This window comes from Sceloporus occidentalis, unplaced genomic scaffold (assembly GCF_023333645.1).
Source record: "Sceloporus occidentalis isolate IW3139 unplaced genomic scaffold, rSceOcc1.0.p SCAF_3, whole genome shotgun sequence".
In the NCBI taxonomy this organism is placed as follows: Eukaryota; Metazoa; Chordata; class Lepidosauria; order Squamata; family Phrynosomatidae; genus Sceloporus; species Sceloporus occidentalis.
In genome coordinates, this window is record NW_028316983.1 from 80,534,704 (window position 1) to 80,555,347 (window position 20,644).

Consider the following 20,644-nt stretch of genomic DNA (forward strand, 5'->3'; position numbering starts at 1 on the left):
CCTTCCCTTCTGACTTCAAACATGCTCTCGTTTCCCCAATTCTGAAGAAACCCTCTCTCGACCCCTCTTCTTTGTCTAGCTATCATCCAATTTCTCTTCTTCCTTTTCTTTCTAAGGTCCTAGAACGGGTCGTTTATTCTTGCTGTATTAAGTTTCTTGAAGCCAACTCCATCCTGGACCCTTTCCAGTCTGGCTTCCGCCCACGGCACTCTACAGAGACAGCCCTCACCAAGATCTCAAACGATCTTTTGCGGGCCAAGGCAAACGGCCTCTACTCTATTCTCATTCTTCTTGATTTGTCTGCGGCCTTTGACACTGTTGATCACTGTCTCCTGGTTGATTTACTTTCTGACCTTGGGTTCTCCGGCTCTGCTCTCGACTGGTTTAAATCTTACTTGTCAGACAGATCTTTTGCAGTGGTCACGGGTGGTCAGACTTCATCCTCTGTTCCCCTATCTGTTGGAGTTCCCCAGGGCTCTGTCTTGGGTCCCCTTCTGTTCTCTCTATACACACTGTCCCTAGGTAAACTCATCAGTTCTTTTGGTTTCTCCTATCATCTGTACGCCGACGACACTCAACTGTATCTCTCCACCCCTGACCTTTCTCCAAGGCTTGAACAGCAAGTTTCTTCTTGTCTGACTGCCATCTCTCAGTGGATGCGGCTTCGGCGCTTGAAGCTCAACATGTCTAAGACTGAGCTTCTTGTCTTTCCACCTAAACCCACCCTTCACTATTCCTTTTCTGTTTCTGTTGACGACACTTCTATTCAACCGGTTCATCAAGCCCGCAGTCTTGGCTTCATTTCTGACTCTTCTCTGTCATTTATTCCCCAGATCCAGGCCACCGCCAAGGCCTGTAGATTCTTTCTCTACAACATTGCCAAGATCTGCCCATTCCTCTCAGCCTCTACTGCCAAAACTCTAGTCCATGCCCTAGTGGTTTCGCAACTAGATTATTGTAACCTCCTTCTGACAGGGCTTCCTCTTTCACACCTCCATCCTTTAATCTCTGTCCAGTATTCAGCTGCCCGTATTGTCACATCCGCTCGCCGCTTTGACCATGTTTCACCTCTTTTATCCTCCCTTCATTGGCTCCCCTTCCCCTTTCGCATCCGGTACAAGCTTTTATTATTGACTTTCAAAGCCCTCCATGGATTGGTCCCTCCTTACTTATCTGACCTTCTTTCTCCTTACATTCCTACTCGCACCCTCCGCTCTTGTAGTCAAGGTCTCCTGTCACAGTGTAGGACTAGCACTGCCCCCTCCCGAATTCATCCTTTCTCGCTTGCTGCCCCTTACTCCTGCAACCTTCTTCCCACACATGCACACCTCATCACTTCTCTACCCAGTTTCAAAACTGAGTTAAAGACTATATTGTTTAGAGAAGCATTCCCAGAGGCGAGCCCCTCTCTGACCCAAGAAGCCTCCTTTTAAGCATCCATTAAGAAGCCAAGCCCTTCCTCCAGTCCATCTGCCTTAGTCCAGTCCTCGGAGGTGGAGAAGAACTACTGGACCTGATCCCATTCCCCACCACCACTCCCTTCTCCTTTTGTGTCGTGTCTTCTTAGATTGTAAGCCTGAGGGCAGGGAACCGTCTAACTAAAAGATTGTATGTACAGCGCTGTGTAAATTTACAGCGCTTTATAAATAAAAGTTAATAATAATAATAATTGTAAACCATTTTGAGTCCCATTTGGGAGGAAAATGGGAGAAAAATCAAATAAATAAAATGATCACCTTCAAATGTGGAAAATTCAGGTGATGGTTGGATTAGTTCCAAATGAAAACTCCAAAAAAAGTATTAAGGGTGTCACTTAGCCTAAAAATCAGGCTTAATCAATGAGATCCGCTCGTGTTTGAAAACATTTAATAAGGAAGGTTGTGTCAGGGTTCACATATGCTGATGAGCAAAAGGATTCCCACAAACCTCATGACAATAGCAAACTAATACTGACAGTCATAAGATAAGGAAAGGCAGCTCCAGTGTCATTAGGGTTGCACAATCCACACGGAGAGCTGTTGCATTAACTGAAATCAATAGCCAGTAACTTCCATACTTCCAGTTTAGTGTGGTATGACTTCAGGTTCTATTTTACCCAGTAATTACAACACTCTATAGCACCCAAGAAAATCCTAGCTGAACTAGCTCGCTTCTGGCTTTTTCAGTTTGTAGTACTCATTAGCAAAATATGAACAAACTACCTCAACAATCTATAGCAAAGACAATTGGAAACCTTCTAAATTCTAAATCTTGCCCAGCAGAAAAAGATGGTTTCAATGTTATAGTGTATAAACAGAGTAAGAGCCAATGTGATATTTAAAATGTTGGAAAGCATGTCAAAATGAACCTTTCCAGATAGGAAACAGCTTTTTTCAGCTTTCTGCACATTGTTCTAGTAAGCAAAATTCATCTCCAGTTTCTATAGGGGTGTCAGAAGAAGGAAACACCAGGCAGTGTGATCCCATTTGGACCTACTGCTGCAGCTTCCACATGTTTTTCTCCTTGTCCCTGCAACCATGAGGAGCCGACGTACGTTTTTGAGGGTTGTATACTTTTAGCTTAGCAAGTTTTATACTTTTAGGTCAGCATCTTACTAACATTATCACAAAGAATCCTCCCTTATTTTCCTGTCTCTTTGTAATCTCAGAAATTTTAGCAGCAGGGCCTCAACCATCTTCTGTTTAGCTGCTTAGCTCAGAAATTTTGGCACCAGTCCCTAAGACAGACCTCTCCTGTTTTTCAGTTCTTAAAAATTCTTTAGTTATAGAAGCTCCCAAATTTTTTTTCTTTCTTGCTTCTAGGAAGTGCCTTTTTAAAATTTCAGCTTTACACTTGACAATGCAACTTGGACAACAGCCAAAAGTACCCAGATTTCAAAGTATCTATCACAAATCATTGACAAGTTAGGGCAGGTTAATGTCTTTGTTTCTGGGAAGCCGCCATTTGGATATTTGACTCTTTGACTTGAAAGTTACAGTTTTGTTGTTGTTGTGTGCCTCAAGTCATTCCCAATTTATGGCAACCCTAAGGCAAGCCTATCATGGGGTTTTCTCAGCAAGAGTTATTCAGGGAAGGAGTTGCATTTCCCTTCCTCTGAGGCTGTGACTTGCCCAGGGTCACCCAGTGGGTTTACGTGGCCAAGCCGGGATTCAAACCCTGGTCTCCAGAGTCACAGTCCTACGCTCAAACCACTACGCTAATCTGGCCAAATTTCAAGGTATCCAGTATGATGTCTGCATGAGTGATGCCTGTCAGAGATACACAGAAAGTCTCTTTTGTTATTTTAAGTGTACAATGAATCAGTCTTGCATCCAGTTATAGCCCAGGTCTATGACTAAAGACCCAGAGGTAAACCAATCATGTTTAGCGCATAAGTCCTACCAAGCCAATAGATAAAGAGTCAGGCTAGCATGCTGGAGAGCTCAGAACTAGCCGCCTATAAGATATGAAGCTCTACCTATGAACTATGAGGGAGGTTAATACAGAAGGGTAGGTAGGGTATCAGAAACTGGATATACTGAAGTTTATGTACAGTGTCAGGAAGGATTTCTAGACTGGTGGGGTACTTAGAATTCTCTGCTGTTTGCTCCCTTTAACTACAGCTCCCCATTGTACGCTGAGACATGAGACTAAGGATTTAATGTGCACAATGGAACACTAAGCCATGCACCTGAATCAAACCTGTCACCTCAATAAAGGACAGCAGGGTAAAGATTTATGTATCCATAAATTTCTTCCTTCTATTTTAAAGCACTGCACTTGAAATATTAGTTTGAGTTTCACAGTTCTTGCTGCTGGTCTTTCAGCTTTGACTAGTGTGAGTGTGTGCAGAACTGTTAACTTATGGTGACCCCATGAATTTGGTTTTTTCTTAAGCAAAGAATACTCAGAGATGGTTTTGCAAATTCCTTCTTCTGAAATATAACCTACAATAGATGCTATTCATTGGTGATCTCCTATCCAAGTACTAACCAGGGCTGATCCTGCTTTGCTTCCATGATCAGATAGGACTTGATGCTTTGGGGAAGGGTGAGGAAAGTATATTTATTTGCAGGTTTAAAGGCATTATCTGAAAACATAGTAGCAGTAACAGTGCCAAGTATTCTCTTTTGATAGAAAGAGTAATACACTTGACAGAAATGTAATACAGAGGTTCTTTATTTATAAATTAGTATAAAATATACCCATTTTCATTGTTTGTGTTTTATCTGCAACAACAAAAGCTAAAAACTTTATTTCTAAATGAAACCAGAAAATCCTTAAAAGCTAGATGGACCTAATTCCCTTCTGAGTCTACACTTGTTCCTTATGAATGACCCTCCCTTATACCACATTTCCCATTTGGAAAAAAATTGAGATAAGAACAGGTGTTATTAACCATCCACATGGACAGCAGTGAAATTCACAATGCAATTATATTTTTGAAGCCAGGAAATAATGATTGTTTCAATTACTAGCCAGGAGACTAATAAAAATAAATGAATGTGAGTGTGGAGAAATACTCAGTTCAACTCTGTTGATAATGCATACTTCTGCCTCCCCAACAGAAACCTCTAGACTCCTTCAAGTTACAAAGGTGGCCCCAGAGACTCATGCCAACTGGCCTGTTGCACTCCTGCCAACATCCCTAATGAGGGAGGTGATCAAAAAAAGAGAGGCAAACCAAATGAAGCCAGCCTCCCTTTTCTCTTAAGACAAAAGAGATAAAGGAATCAATATTTGCCAGTTTCCAAAAGGAGTAGGAGGAATTCTATTCAGATTCAAAGGGCTGTAAAATTAAGTATTTATGAAAAGAGAGAGAAAGGAAAGAAGAGGCATGTCCTTTTAAGCCAAAATCACATGGAATACAATTCATTATTTTTAGCACTTCCACAGAATTTATTCATGCCATCTCTTTTGATGTGCACATTCTAAAACCAAACCAGCTGCTTGATGGTTTAGTTCCAAATCATATCTGCAATTCATCCTGGTTCTTTGAAGGGCTCCTCCAACCCTTACTTTAAAAGTAAAATCAAAAGGTATAATAAAACCATTAAGTAATATTGCCATGATCTGCAGAAGAATACACAAAAGCAACTAATTTTCTTTATTTTTTTATTTATTGATATGCTCTCAGTATAAATTGCTAAGTACACTTTATCAGTATCATCTTCCACAAAAATGAGCACAATATGATAGAGACAGAATATTTTGCAGCACTACACTAGCCTTGAATTTACCATCTCTGCAGAAGTGTGTAGTCCTCCAGATGCTATTGACTGTAACCTGCAGCACAACCAAAGGCAAAAAATTCTGGGACTGCATTTCAGCAACATCTTGAAGGTTGTATGATTCCTTCTCCTACTCTCCATCCAAAGAGTTGTTCCAGTTATGGCAAGTTAAACAATGCAAAACTGAAGATTTATTTATTTATATGATGTATACCCTTCTGTTCTCCCACAATGGGATTCACTGACTCACAATAATATCCAGTCCCAATGTGTTTCAATCTACTGAGATCTCACCTCAGCAGCAACATGTGATATTCTCCTGAAGTAGTTGTAAATGTGTCTGTGAATCAATAAACTTCCCCTGCATTAATTTTTGTTGCCATTTTCTTCTTCTTTTTTACTTTATTATAACCAGTGTCCTAACACATTTACAGAAAACAATGTTGTAATCCAGGGCCAATACATAAAACATCTATGCTACCAGAACCAATATAAATTTTCTCTTATTTGTCATATAAAGGCTCAGAACATTTTATGCATCAGCAAGTAGTGTATATTTTATACATCCAGCAATAGTGGTACCTGCTATATTCATGAATTAGCATCATTGGGATATGATATCAGCAGTAATTAGGACCTTTTTGTGGCAAATGCTTGCCAAAACAGTTATTTCTTGTCAGTTTTGGAATCAAAGCACACATAAGTATCAAAATGAACCACAATCAGAACACTGACCCAGGTGAACTGCCATCAGTAAATACCAGATGCTGGAGTAAAGGTGTGGTGGCTGCTGTCTATGAGCTGCTTTCAAGCTTCCCAAAAGTGTCTCACTGATCACTCTGGGAAATAGAATTCTGGGATTAGATGGAGTGTGATTAATCCAGTCTTCCTTGTGTTGGTTGGAGATAACAGGAGTCATATTGTGACTCATGCAGAAGCATCACTGATGGAGAAACCTGAATCCAATCCAACATACCATATCTTGTGCTCTTTAAATTTGGGCAACTATCAGGTGAATAACCTAGTGCAGTCATTTGTTGCATGCTTTCAAGTAGTTTCTGACTTATGGCAAACCTATCATAGAGTTACTGGGGCTGAGAGAGTGTGACTTGCAAATTTCCATGGTCGAGTGGGAAATCAAACCCCAATCTCCAGAGTCTTGCTCCTATGCTCAAACATACACCATGCTGGCTCTCAGATGTAACCATACCATACCATAAACAAAAGATAAACATGTTGCTTAACAAGGGATAAGCTAGATGTCATGTTAAATGCATCAAGATGTAAGCTAAAGTCTTTATTATTCACAAATAGTGGAAATATGATCCAGACTCAGTCCATCAAGTCGTAAGGATTAAACCTTCTGCTTTCCAAATAACAACATTTTCCATCTTTAGCCCATCTTCAAATTGTATCTACTTTAAAAAAAACTCAAAGGAAAAGGTTTGTTGTTGTTGTTGTGAACCTTCAAATCATTTCTCACTCATGGCAACCCTAAAGCAAATTTAAGAGCCATTATTACAGGGTTTTCTGGGGATGAGAGTGTGAGACTCACCCAGTGGGTTTTATGGTCAAGTGGGCCATTGAACCCTGATTTCCAGAGTCATAATCCATGCTCAAACCACTATTCTTACCCACATAATATCAGCCAAATCCACATCACCCACACGCTTACTTATTAGTAAAAATAGAGAGATTTTTACAGCAGAAACCTACACATCTGCTTTAACCCTTCAGAGTGTCTAATGCTCAAAATCACACCTGTTATAATAGTGAACAACTAAAAGGCCCATCACATGGAGACCAATACATGTAGTATGCTTATACAAAGCCCAATTCAACAGAACCAGAGAGAAGGCATCCAACTACATGATGTGCTAATGAGGCCTTGTTCCAGATACCATCTGTTTGACAAGATAAGTCTGTTAACTGCAAAAGGTGCTTACAAAGCAGTAAAGCCAGACACTGAACAGCAGGCAAGGAGAGTCACACAATGCAAGTGTAAAATACACAACTGAACATCACAATGACTAGAAGCTAAAAGTTTGCTCCCTATATAGCCATTATCTTTTGTTAACTCCAAACAAGAGGCAAATCTATCCCTGCTCCAGAGAAATACTAGTGGATAGAATTCCATCACCTCTTTTCTATTTGTGGCAGTCTCTTGGTTCTTTGTAAGAAACATGACAACAGCAAAAACTAAAACTAAACAATACCCCCCACAAAAAAAAAATCCTAATGAAATGAGCCAGGATTAAGGAATAAGAATAGAATTCACGAAATAGCATCCAAAGATGTACAGCTGACTTTCTCTTTGCTCCTATATGTTTCCAGATGTTATTCTACACTTTGATACTTCTAATTCATATAAACCTTCACAGTCTTAGACAATAGTGTGCCCCAGACCTGAAAGTAGGTTTATAATAGCCTTTTCACTGCTCCAGGTTGAGAAGAGAGGCCATTTACTGTCATGTTTCACAGAAAACAGCCTATAACATAAATGTAAGAATATGTCTTCTGAAACAATGATACCTAGGCCACAATCCTATACACTTTTAGTGTAAACAAAAATCCAACAATAATACCTTTACTGGCCCTTGGGCTTGTGTTTTATAGTTTAGTATCATTCAGTATATCTGAGAGTGTTTTTGTATATACATAAATGCACATACCATGAGCATGTTATGAACATTTATTTTATAGTTTTATCTTAACAAGTTCACGTGTTTTAAATGTTTTACATGTTTTATATACATTTTGCTGTTTAATGGCCTGTTGGCTGAAATAAAGTATTGTTATTGTTATTGTTACCTTTACTGGCAAGCTCCTCCTCCTTCTAGTCGTTCGACAATAAAGAGATTTTCAATGTCCAGGAAATTTTGCAGGAGCCTGCCTGCAAAAGATATTCTCCCCAGCATACCATCTTTACTACGGACTGAAACAACATGGAGGCATCTGACTAACATCTCCTATTTTTTAATTTTTTTTCCCCTTTGTTTTTTTCTCCTGTTTGGTTTGTAACATCTTGCCTGATGAAGAAGCACATGGAGCTTCAAAAGCTTTCAACAAATAAATTGTGCATTTCGGTTGGCCAATAAAGGTGCCACTGATGGATTTTTGTTTGTATTCGTTAAATGGCCAATACAGCTACCACTGCACTTTTAGTATAAATATATGGCAACATAGGCCCGTTGCAGATGGGCAAAAAGTACATACTAGGTATGTACTAGAGTTAGGACAGGGCTTCCTTTCCAGACGCCCTAAGCCTAGTACGTACGAAATGGCGGTGCCATTCTACATGGGCGCTGCCATTGGGACGTCACGACTGCACCACCTCCAAACGGAGCGGCACAGAAGTGATGTCCTGGAGCCGCGCAAGGGCACCTGGGGCGCCCTTTTCGTGGCACCAGAACAAGATCCAAAACAGAGCTCCTTCCAGGTTTGTGTTGCTGGTGCAGCCTTTACGCGGCTGCACCAGTGACACAAATGAAAAGTGGCGGATCGGGGCCTCAGAGGCTGCCGCTGTGGCAGCTGAGGCCCCGATCTGGCAGGGAAAGGGGCGGGTTACACTGGATCCCACAGCTGCACATCTACTGAACAGCATGCATCAAAGCTTTGAGCTCTCCCTTTGCATGATGGCCTAATTTCCACTTACCTCTTGATTCGCTTTCTACACCGATTCCTGAAACCAGTTCAGCAAACAGCGTGGTTCCCACTATGTTTGCGTCCGTTTCAAGAATCGGTGCAGGAAGCAACAGCCGCAGCTTCCCCGTCATGCTTTCCTCTGTCCTCCTGGCCATACTGGGGGTGGAGGAGAGGCCGGGAAGAGGACTGTGGCACGCTGGGGCAGAAGGAGAGAGGCAGGCCAGGAGGATGGAGGACTGAGGACTGAGCAGTCATGGAGGCCGAGGAAGCTGCTGCCGGTGGGAACCAGCGCAGATCTGAATCCCATTCAAATCCACCTGGTTCCCAATTGGGCTGAATCGATTTATTTCCAAATAAACTGATTCAGCCCAAAAAACACCCCATTTTACCATGTCTTTTTGATGCAAGTTAAATGGATAAAACCTGGGTTAAATGGGTAGAAACAATGACCCCCCTTTCCAAATCACTTCACTGATTCGAATCAAGTAGGAACCATGGTGGTTTAAACCAGATCATCTGAAATCATGATCTGGTTTAAACCACAGTGTGAACAAGACCGACAACTCGATAGCTTTTCACCCATTATATTGAGAGAATGAATTAAAGACTGAAGCCAGGATGAGAAATTGCTTTGCTGACTATGGTTTAGAAGCCAATTCCAGTTATACTGGTTCAGAAGTAGCAATCAACCATGCTAATGTTAATCAGAAAAGCTAAACTGGGAAAAAGAGAAAAGGAAGTTTATAAGCCCATAGGATACTCCCAAGCTCCAAGTCACAATATGGCAACTGTTCAGCAAAATATATGAATTGTTACGGTAGATAAGTGTGATGACAGCATGTAGGTTTTCTTCCTTCTCCACAATTATTAATCTAGCTCTGCCTTGAACTGAACTTTAGCAGTTTTAGCCAATGCAAACATAAGATAGTGGTTTGAATGTTGGACTACAACTCTGAAAACCAGGATGAAAATCCCAACTTGGCCAAAGAAACCCAATGGGTTATCTTAAGCAAGTTACATACTCTCAGCCACAGAGGCAAAAAAATCCAGAACAAATCTTGCCAAGAAGGCAACAAAGCAATTTCTCATCCTGGCTTCAGTCTTTAATTCAGTCTCTCAATATGATGGATGAGAGGCTATTGAGTTGTCACGCAAAGGGAGGGCTCAAAGCTTTGGTTAATCACAGTAACACTGGAGGACATACAGATTACTAGAGAGTACACATAAATTCATGAATAGTCAAAGCCACAAATGTGGAGAGCCAACTGTACAGGAAGGGAACAAAATGTGCTAAGGAAAGCTGTCTTAAGGTTGGTTATTGAAAGGACTCCCTTAAATCTAACATCACTTTAACACAGAACAAACTTTGGAGCAGCCAAAAATCAGTGCAGAAACAGCAAGAGTCTGTTCAAAAACTGCTTAGAAAAGAAGAGAAGGCACCACCAGCTCTCCAACACATTTCCCCCCTCCCTAGAACAAGTATAGTTTTCCCATTATACCCTTTAAAATATAACATATTCTTTTTGAAATTGGGGAATATGCTGTTACGCCTACAAGGCCTAATTTATTTTATAAGCTGATTATTTTCATTCAGGCTGTCATTTCTGCAAATAAAGATAAGTGCAATATGTGAACATTTAACGTTTTCCCATAGCAGCTAACATTTTGGTGTTAATGCTCACTTGTGGCTTGCCCCTAAGCAGTGAGGTATAAATAATAGACTTTAAAGCTGTCTGGGGGTAAAAATTATCCTCTCCTAAGCAATTTAGTGTTTATTAGTGAGATACCAATTAACCTTTACCTCCTGCACTAAATCAAAAAACAGTAACACTAAATCTAGAAATTTTGCTCCAGTTTTGTTCCTCCTAGACCCACAAAGCTAACTTCTCTACACATTTTCATATCCTGCCTCAATGGCTGATAGTCAGGTTCCAAACAACACAGGCCCCAAGCAACAAGTAACACAAATCAGGTGCAGCAGACAGACAAGAAGAAAATGCATTTAGGGAGAGCAAAGACATCATTTCAGAACAACAGAAGGGGAAAGAAGCAAAATTTCAAAGGATTGCTCTTACAGCAGATACTAAACTACCAAAGACAGACATATTTTTAAAGCATCTTGTTTTAAAATACTACCTACAGCTACGTAACTAGCAAGTAACCATACAGGCACCTCACTTTTTCTGAGGCCACATGCCACCTTTCTTAGGCACACCTAGGACAGGTCCCAAAGCATTTTTAAAGAATGTATTTATTGAACACATGCTTGTCCACATCAGCTACAAAACAGGGGATTGCACAGTGGGAGCAGGATCAACTTTTTATGCTAATGGAAAACATCAGGAGAAGGCAAAATCTATTTCGCCTTTCACCAAATGCCACTATGCTCTTGCTGTTTTCTGACTTTAACAGAATCTGGCTCCAATAAGAGGATTGAACTAGGCAGGAGAAAACCTGTGTAAAGGAGTGGATCACAATGAATATAAAATGGGAAGAGGGAAGCAGGTTTATTTATTTAGGTGTTTTTATGTCATCTTCCAGGGTAAACAAAAACTCTCAAAGTGGATCAAAAACATAAAACAGTTTTAAGTATAACACACATTAAAATGCTAGTATAGATGAAGCAGATGAGCACTACAGAAAACACTGTTTAATAAAAGGTAAAAGAAGCAAGTGTTTAAAAATCCAGGCCAGCATCATCAATTAAAAACGAATGAGAAGAACTAGAAAAGAAAGAGGGGTCAGCACTGAAAATGTATTGTCTCTTATACTGGAAAACCTCATTAGTCTTGATAGTGGGCTGTGAACAAGATCTCTATAGCCAATCATAGGCTCATGGAAGCAAATTTCACTCGCTTTTTCCCTGTACTCGATTAGCATAAAAATGAAAACTTACATCCCACTCTATTGTCAAATGGGGTCAAGCAAATATTTAACAAGCAAACACACACACATAATTCGGTGCTTTAACCCACAGAAAGGGGTCAACACCAGGCCAGCAACATTACTGATTTTTCACTGATATGGGATAGGCTAGAGCTATTCTGTATCACCAGTATCTTTTGAACCTGTGAATTTCAAAACAAGTCTATCTGGCAACACATCATGGCAGAAACCCTCAATAAACTTACTCCCATGATTCTCTGAATGCTAATATAAGCCCAATGAATAACCCTATTAAAAAAAAACACAATACAGAATACTCATACATTGTGCATGTAGAAACAGTGATTTACAGATGCAGTCACTTGTAGAGTATGACAGCATGGGATCTGAAACTTGAGGGCTGACAACCACCCCTGCCGTATATAACTGAAGCTTCCGTGTTCAAGGACCGCTATGCTTTGGTGTGCTGGACTAATAAATGAAGTGTCCATGGATGGTCATTATTCCTAGCTTCATTTTGCTGGAAAGAAACTTCATATGATCTATTGAAGTAAAACAACCACAATGTCCTATTTCAGTCTGTGTCATCCAATAGCTTAGATGATGGCAAGTGTTACACAACCTAGAACAAATAAGTGATACTAGAAAAAAATCTCATATAGGAGACATGGTGTGAACGCTTTTTATCCAGGAGAGAATAAATGCTGGACTAGATCCTCTTCCTCACCACCATTCCCTTCTCCTTTTGTGTCATGTCTTCTTAGATTGTAAGCCTGAAGACAGGGAACCGTCTAATTAAAAAGATTGTATGTTGTTGTTGTTGAGCTTTATTTATATAGCACTGTAAATTTACACAACACTATATAAATAAAGCTTAATAATAAGGATAAATCAGGGAGTGGAGACAGATGAAATGGGAGAATTTACATCTGGAAACCGATTTTGTTAAGTACAGTATAAATATAAGCTCTGCATGAACAGACTGAGGAGCAAAACAGACTGGCAAATAAAGTCGGCTTCCAAATATTCCGAAAACCAAAGCTTTTGTCATAGGCGGCTGAGATAGTGACACTGTCTCGGTGAGATTGCTTTCTGATGGTTCAGTGTAGGCAAACTTTGTTTCATGCACAAAATTATTTAAAATAGTGTGTAAAATTACCTTTAGGCTATGTGTATACAGCGTTTATGAAACAAATTAGTTTTGTGTTTAAATCTGGGTCCCATCTCCAAGAGATCTTATTATATGCGCAAATACAGCTATTCCACAATGCAAACAAATAAATAAATCTGATATTCAAAGCACCTCTGGTCCCAAGCATTTTGGATAAGAGAGACTCAACCTGTATTCCATTTGCCAGATATTATTTGTTATTATGGGATTTATAGTCTAAGTCAGTGGTTCCCAAACTTTGGTCCTCCAGCTATTTTGGACCTCAACCCCCCAGAAGCTGCAGCCAATTTGTCCAAACTTCAGGAATTCTGGGAGTTGAAGTCCTGAAGGACTAAAGTTTAGGAACCACTTGTCTAAGGCATAAAAAGAAAAAATGAAGATGCGTGCACTAGTGTAATTGAAGCACCATGTTTTTTAATAGAACTATCTGTCTAAACTTTTTTCCAAGTTATAAACATACATACACCCACATGCACACACTTCTCTTCTGAGTACTGAAAAACATTATCTCTGTACTATAATATTCATCATTATGTGAGACCCACACAGCTTTAATTCCCACACATGAATTTGAGATGGCAGGGTCCACACACAAGGACTGTATCACATTAAAAGATATACATCCTTGATCTTCGGCCATACCCCCCCCCCCACACACACACACACAAATAGCAGTATCTGCCTCTTTTTGTATAATGAAATATTGCCTTGTTTTACACAGGAATCTGCTATGACGAGAAGGAAGTAAGTGCATTTTCAGCTTTCTCTGTAACATTTACCTGTTTATGTAAAAAGGATTCTGGGTATGGAAAACATTCAGTTGTAATCCACAACCTACATGGTACAATGTTGACACATGTTTACTACATCATCTTTTTTCCAGGACCTAGGCCTTATACACAAATTTAATCTAGACAACAAGGAAATTAAAATAGTTAAAGAATTCCCATATCTAGGATCAAACATTGACTAGAATGGAAACTGCAGTCAAGAAATAATAACAAGACTAGGAATGGGAAGGGCAGCTATGAAAGAACTTAAAAAGATACTGACAAACAAAGACATACAACTGAGCACTAAAGTCAGAATCGTTCAGGCCATTGTATTCCCAATCACCATGTATGGATGTGAGAGCTGCACAGTGAAGGAAGCAGACAGAACGAAAATCAACTAAATTGAAATATAGTGCTGGAGAAGAGGACTTAGGATACCATGGACAGCCAAGAAAACAAACAAATGGGTTCTTGAGCAGATCAGACCAGGGCTCTCCTTGGAAGGTAAGATGATCAAGTTGCCACTATTGTACTTTTGCCACTTAATGAGAAGGCAAAGATCACTAGAAAAAATAATAATGCAAGGAAAGGTAGCGGGTAGAAGAAAGAGAGGAGGACCACAAACCAGATGGATAGACTCAATCGGGGGGTTGTGGGCAAGGGCTTGCAGGATCTAGGCAAGGTAGTGCAGGATAGGGATTCTTGGAGATGTCTCATCCACAGGGTTGCCATGAGTCAGAACCGACTGGAGGGCAGTTAACAACAACAACAACAAAAGGCCTCATGAAAACTAGGGTGAACGCCTATGGCAATGATCATCTACAGAAGAGAAACACAGCATAAGTAACACAAGAAAGCATTTTTTTCAATATCTAATGTCGCCCACTAGTTCCTCAGGCTGAACCTTTGTGGTTTCCTGGAATAAACACTGAGGGCTTTGCAAATTACAACACAGCACTCACTATTTCCCTAAAAAGTGAGTTTCAAATACACACACACACTTGGTATTTTACTGCCACCCCCAAAGCACAAACTTTACCACTATTCTACAGGCAGAATCATAAACATTATACCATTCCTCTTTCATCTATGAGTAACCTCTTGTTTCTCTGCCATTCACAAATCATGCAGCTTCTCAAATAAGCATGAATCAACAGTCCACCAACCTTACACAACAGGCATTCTAAGGTACATATATTCTGACAATGTACTGCAGTACAAAGTAAAGTGCCTGACTAAGATTTGCAAGATCTGGGTTCAAATCCCAAAGTAAACCACAATGTTCACTCACAGCCAACTCTAGGCATATTTAAGTAAAATTACAACCCAATCAACTCAAGAAGGCTTACAACCAAGTATATACTGTATAGCACAGGTAAGCAACTTGCTTGTTCCCATCATCTCTTACAATTGTCTATGCTATTTAGGTCCGCTGGGAACTGCAGTTCAATCCTATCCAGAGTGTCACACACTCTACACCTAAATGTGAAGGGTTGCAACTTGAATCAGCTCGGACTGGATGATAATATAAGGCTTAATTTACAAATTGTTACAAAGACAGAGTAGAGAGAGAAGGAAATTATTAGCCAATGTGGTATAGTGGTTTGTGTGTTGGACTATGAGTCTGGAGACCACAGCTTGAATAGGAACTCCACCACTGGAAAACCCACTGGGTGAACTTGGGCAAATCACACTTTCACAGCCTCATTTTTCATGACATGAACAAGCACTATGGCTATAAAACAAGAAAGGCAATACTTAGGTATTCTCAGCTACACGTGTACAATTAATAATATACAGCTGAATTGGGAAAAATCTTTCTCGTATTACCTTCCTAGAATTTTATCAAGATTCTCTGGATAGCTGCGACTGCAAGCACCTTATGACACATTTTAATATCTATTTATCTTTACATACTAAACACAAAACTGTTTCAAAAAATCTTCAGCATTAAAGAAAAGTTTCTCTCAAATGAGAATACGCAAATACTAGAAATTCAAGTTGAACATGATCATGTTTACCCCCAAATTATAAGCAATGCTTATATAAAACATCAAAAAATCTGTCATCAGAAGATGGAGATAAGCACAAGAGAGGGTTGTGTAACTGTGGAAAGAACTAAAATTTTAAAAGGAAAAAGAACACTAATAGCATTCTGCCACGCATGTCTACTAAGAAGTAAGTCCATGATTGAGTTCAGTAGGACTTATTTCCAAGATAGGTATGTGACTCTGGAGACCAGGGTTTGATTCCCTGCTCAGCCAAGAAACTCACTGGGTGACCTTGAGTAAGTCACATCCTCTCAGCCTTAGGGGAAGGCAAAGCAAACCTCCTCTGAACAAACCTTGCAAAAAGTCGGAAACGACTTGAAGGCACACCAGGTATGTGCAGGACTGCAGCCTAAGAGATCTGCTCCTTGCAAGAATTTACTGGGAAAGATGATCACCTGGGCTGACGTTTGTTGGTAAAGAGCTTATTCATTCCTGGCCCTAAAGGATTCATCATGACTATGCAATAGTAAACGGCTTTGGGTGAGTAAATTTAGACTGCCTGTGCAACACTTCCTTGTCCTCTCTGTCTAAGCCAAGGGCAGAAAAGCGCAGGCAGGCAGGCGGGCTCAAGGTGTGTCTAATACCCTTCTTCTCCCCCCTCCCACATCCTTTTTTTAAGGAAGCCAGGGCCATGTGACCTATCTGGTGTTACCCCTGCAGCCAATCAAAAGAGTCGCCGACAGCAGAGGCACTTTCATTCATTCATAAAAGTAGGAAAAGATGGGATCTTACACTCTTACCACTGAACTCTGAAAGAGGATTTCTCACAACCCCAGGGGTCATTTTTTTTTGCAAAAGGGAAAGGAATCCAGGAATACTTTACATGCTTTAAGGGATGCTAAAACCTTAGCTAAAGCTGTGAACCACAGGACATAATCCTTTGGCCTTGGAACAGAGACGCACACCTAGGATGGAAACTAAAAATCCTTACCACAACAAGGCCAGTGGAGATTTAGGTCCCTCAGAAAAGGCAGGCAGGCAATTTTCCTCACCCTTCTTCCATTCCAATAGCAGCCAGAGGGAGGAAGGACTGGCAGGCTTACTTGGAAAGGATTGCACATACATACATACAGCTCCCCACAAAACAAAAGCAGTGGTGTATTTTGGCCACATCATGAGAAGGCACGGCTCATTAGAAAAGACAATAATGCTAGGAAATGTAAAGGGCATTAGAAAGAGAGGAAGACTGCACATGAAATGAATAGACTCAATCAAGGAGGTCACAACTCTGATTTTGCAAGACCAGAGCAGTGGAGGACAGGGGAGCTTGGAGATGTCACATCCACAGGGTCACCATGAGTCGGGGTCGACACGAGGCCAACTAACAACAACAACAACAACAACAACAAAAACTGCCCTCTGTTCAGAAAGTACACCTGGTCCAAAGAACTGCATACAGATTGTTAACTGGGATTGCCTACAACAAGGTTGTGGCCATGGATATGCAGTATCTGAGCAGAGAGGTTGAAGACAGGGAAGTATTGGAAGTGTCTCATTCACAGGGTCACCATCAGTCAGGGCCAACTGGAGGGCAGCTAACAACAACAAATCTCCTTTTCCCAGCAAACACACACATACACAGAGGACGGTATGTAGAGAGATCTTGAGACTAACTGAAAGAAAGAAGTTGGCTGCTTGAACTTTAAGTCTACTTCTTCAGATGCATTTTGTCTCAAGTCTATGTAGGCTCATGCTGCCAACTTCCTTCTCTCAATGATTCTCAAAAGTGCTACAAGATCTCTCTGCATACTGATTCTACAGATTAACAGGGCTATAGCTTTGAATTTTCTCATTAATTTGGTATTTTTGAGGAAGGATGGCTTTCCTGCCAAGATCAAATGGGAACGGATTTGATCACTTTTGCTTTCTGACTTTTCCCCTCTTGCAAGTACAACAACATCCAAAAACTGAATCAAAACTGATTTGAGCAGTTGATAAATTGAAACAAAAAGTATAAAAATCCAGACAGCCTGTAACAACTTGGGCCTGGCCACTAGCATTTGGATTGCAAAAGAGGTCAAGATGGCAGTTCTTTCCCCTTCTTGAGCATCTAAGGAAGTAAGACTTTAGTCCAGGAAAGCTCATACTGCCAACTTCTTTCTTTCAGTTAATCTCAAAGGTGCTACAAGATCTTTTTGCATACTGATTCTACAGACCGACACGGCTATATCTCTGAATTTCATACACAGGACAGACATGCAGTGGTTCCTCTCTCTGCCACAGAGGACTGAAAGCTTTCCCCACCAAGGTATTTGTGGGTCCTTTTGTGAGAGAAAGGCGGTACAAAAACGAACTGAGATAAACCAACAGAGAAACAAAACTACTCACGGCAATCGGTCTCATCGCTGTTGTCTGAGCAGTCGTCATCCTCATCGCATTTCCAAATGGAAGGGATGCACCGCTCGTTCCGACACTGGAACTGGTCCTCTTCGCACTCCTTGGCGGACCCTGCAAAAAAGGGGGAGAAGAGGCCAGTCAGATCCCTTGCCTTTTTGCAAGAAAGAAGGAGATGGGGAGAGAGAATATATAGAGCAGCAGTTCTCAACCTGTGGGTCATGACCCCTTTGGTGGCCAAATGACCCTTTTAAAGGGGCCACCTAAGACCATCATGAAACATGTGGCAAAATTACAGTTATAAAGTAGCAACAAAAATAATTTTATGGTTGGGGGACACCACAACATGAGGAACTGTATTAAAGGGTCCCGGCATTAGGAAGGCTGAGAACCACTGATATAGAGGATGCACACAAACGCAGGGACACACACCCCGGTTTCTCAGCCATCCCTCTCCCTTGCAAAAAAAAGGCAAGCAAATCCGGAGCACATCTAGGCCACACGGGAGACACAACAGAGCGCAACAAAGCCCTTCTAGTGAACCCCCCCTCCCTGCCTCCCAGTATCAACACACAATGCTCTTTTGCACCTGATTTTTTAGAGACACGGCCTCCCTAATAACAAGGAAAGGGGAGCAAAGGGAGGCTGACATCCCACAACAAAGGCTCCTTCCAAGCCAAGTCCTTCTCTGGGAGGAAGGATGCGGAGCCTGGATGCCTTCCTCTCGCAAAAAGCATCTTCCTGGGCAGTGCTTTGACAAGAGAAGGGTGTGTGTCTGTGTCTGTGATAGGGACCCAAAGGTTTATTTTATTTAAAATGCCGTGCATTCACTCCATAGATTGCTGACAGCATTAATAGGAGGAAGAGGAGGAGAAGGAGAAAGGGATGAATGCTGGGATCTCGCTCAGGAGGAAAGATCTCAGAAAACGGGGGTTATTTTATTTCTATTTTAAGCCATTTGGGTTTAAAGCTATTAAATCCCCAGGAAATAAGAGCCTTTCCTCTGTCATACCAGGATGCAAGCCTTCCCCCCACAAACCTATGTTTTGGTCATTGTTGTGTGGCTTCAAGTCATTTCTGACTTATGGCCACCCTAAAGCAAACCTGTCACAATGCGTCCTCCCTGCAAAGGAGGACGAGGCACTGCAAAATGTAGGACTGCCAGGAAAAATGCAAGGCATGACCAAACACAAGCGATCTAAACGCTCATGTAAATGTAAACCCATGCTTCTCAGCCATGCTCAAGATGGAGGACAATTGGGAATCCCTCCTGGAAATGAAATAATGAAATGGAGGATGTGTCCTGGAAAAGGAGGACGTGCCTGGTCAGCCTGAATGCAAAACCCTCAAATGAATGTAAAACCATGCTTCTGAGCCATGCTCAAAATGGAAAGTATTTTGGAATCCCTTCTGGACAGGAGATAATGAAATGGAGGACATGTCCTGGAAAAGGAGGACATGTCTGGTGAGCCTGAGCACAAGAATCCTCAAAGGAATGTAAACCCATGTTTCTCAGCCATGCTCAAAATGGAGGACATTGTGGAATTCTTCCTGGAGAGAAGGCGAGAATGAAACGGAGGATGCGTCCGGGAAAAGGAGGACATGTCCGGTCACCCTGAGCTCAGAAGCCTCATAAATGCAAGGCATGTCCAAATACAAGCTATATAAACCCTCATATATAAATGCAAACCTATGCATCTCAGCCATGCTCAGAATGGAGGGCATTTGGGAATCCCTCCTGGGAAGGAGATGATGAGTTGGAGGATGCGTCCTGGGAAAGGAGGACATGCCTGGCCACTCAGACCCCACAGGAACGTAAGCCCATGCTTCTCAGCCATGCTCAAAATGGAGGACAGTTGGGACTCCCTCCTGGACAGATGGTATAATGAAATGGAGGACACGTCCGGGAAAAGGAGGGCGTGACTAGCTGCGGGGTTTTTCCTGTAAAATACACAATTAAACACACACACACTTATTGTGGCTATACATCCATGCACACCCTCCGGAAACCCTTAAGACAGGAAAGAAGAGCCAAGGGGGGCTCGGATGGGTGTCCCTCCTGTCCTCCCCGGACGCACCTTTTCCAACGTGGAGCTTGAGGAGCAGCAGCTGGAAGAGGAGCAGCCTGGAAAGCGCCGGGCGGCACATGGCAGGTGGGTCTCCTCTCTTCCCCTGCTTCCTTCCCTTCGCCTTTCTCTCCGCCGGCGACTCAATGGGAAACCCGCGCACGCGCACTGGCCCCTTACTCTACTGCTGATGCTCTCGCTCCTCTTCCCTAGTCTCCGCCGGCGCCTCTGCATTTCAAGCCCAGCCGGTGACGTCAAGCCTTGGTGGGCGGGGCTTAGGTCAGCCAGTGCCCGCCCACAGACCCACAGGACACGCCTCCGCCTTCCAACAGAGACTCCTTCCAGAGTTGGAAGAGGCCACCAGGGCCACCCAGCCCAGCCCCATGCTGCCATGCAGGAATGCATAGACTCTTCCCAGAGTTCAAAGAGGCCACCAGGGCCACCCAGCCCAGCCCCATGCTGCCATGCAGGAATGCATAGACTCTTCCCAGAGTTCAAAGAGGCCACC

The 20,644-nt window shown here is 41.8% G+C and overlaps 1 protein-coding gene across 1 annotated transcript in view; it reads right to left on the reverse strand.

The window, feature by feature from the left end:
- Nucleotides 1-20,322, reverse strand: part of LOC149316305 (low-density lipoprotein receptor-related protein 8-like) — a 260,752-nt gene extending 240,430 nt beyond the window's left edge. Inside the window, exons 1-2 of the mRNA XM_089515186.1 lie at nucleotides 20,149-20,322; nucleotides 18,065-18,184 (exon numbers count right to left, since the gene is read on the reverse strand). Of these exons, the coding sequence (XP_089371312.1) occupies nucleotides 18,065-18,184; nucleotides 20,149-20,218 (190 nt within the window). The 5' untranslated portion in view covers nucleotides 20,219-20,322. The remainder of the gene's footprint in view (nucleotides 1-18,064; nucleotides 18,185-20,148) is intronic.
- Between the last annotated feature and the right edge of the window lie 322 nt (nucleotides 20,323-20,644).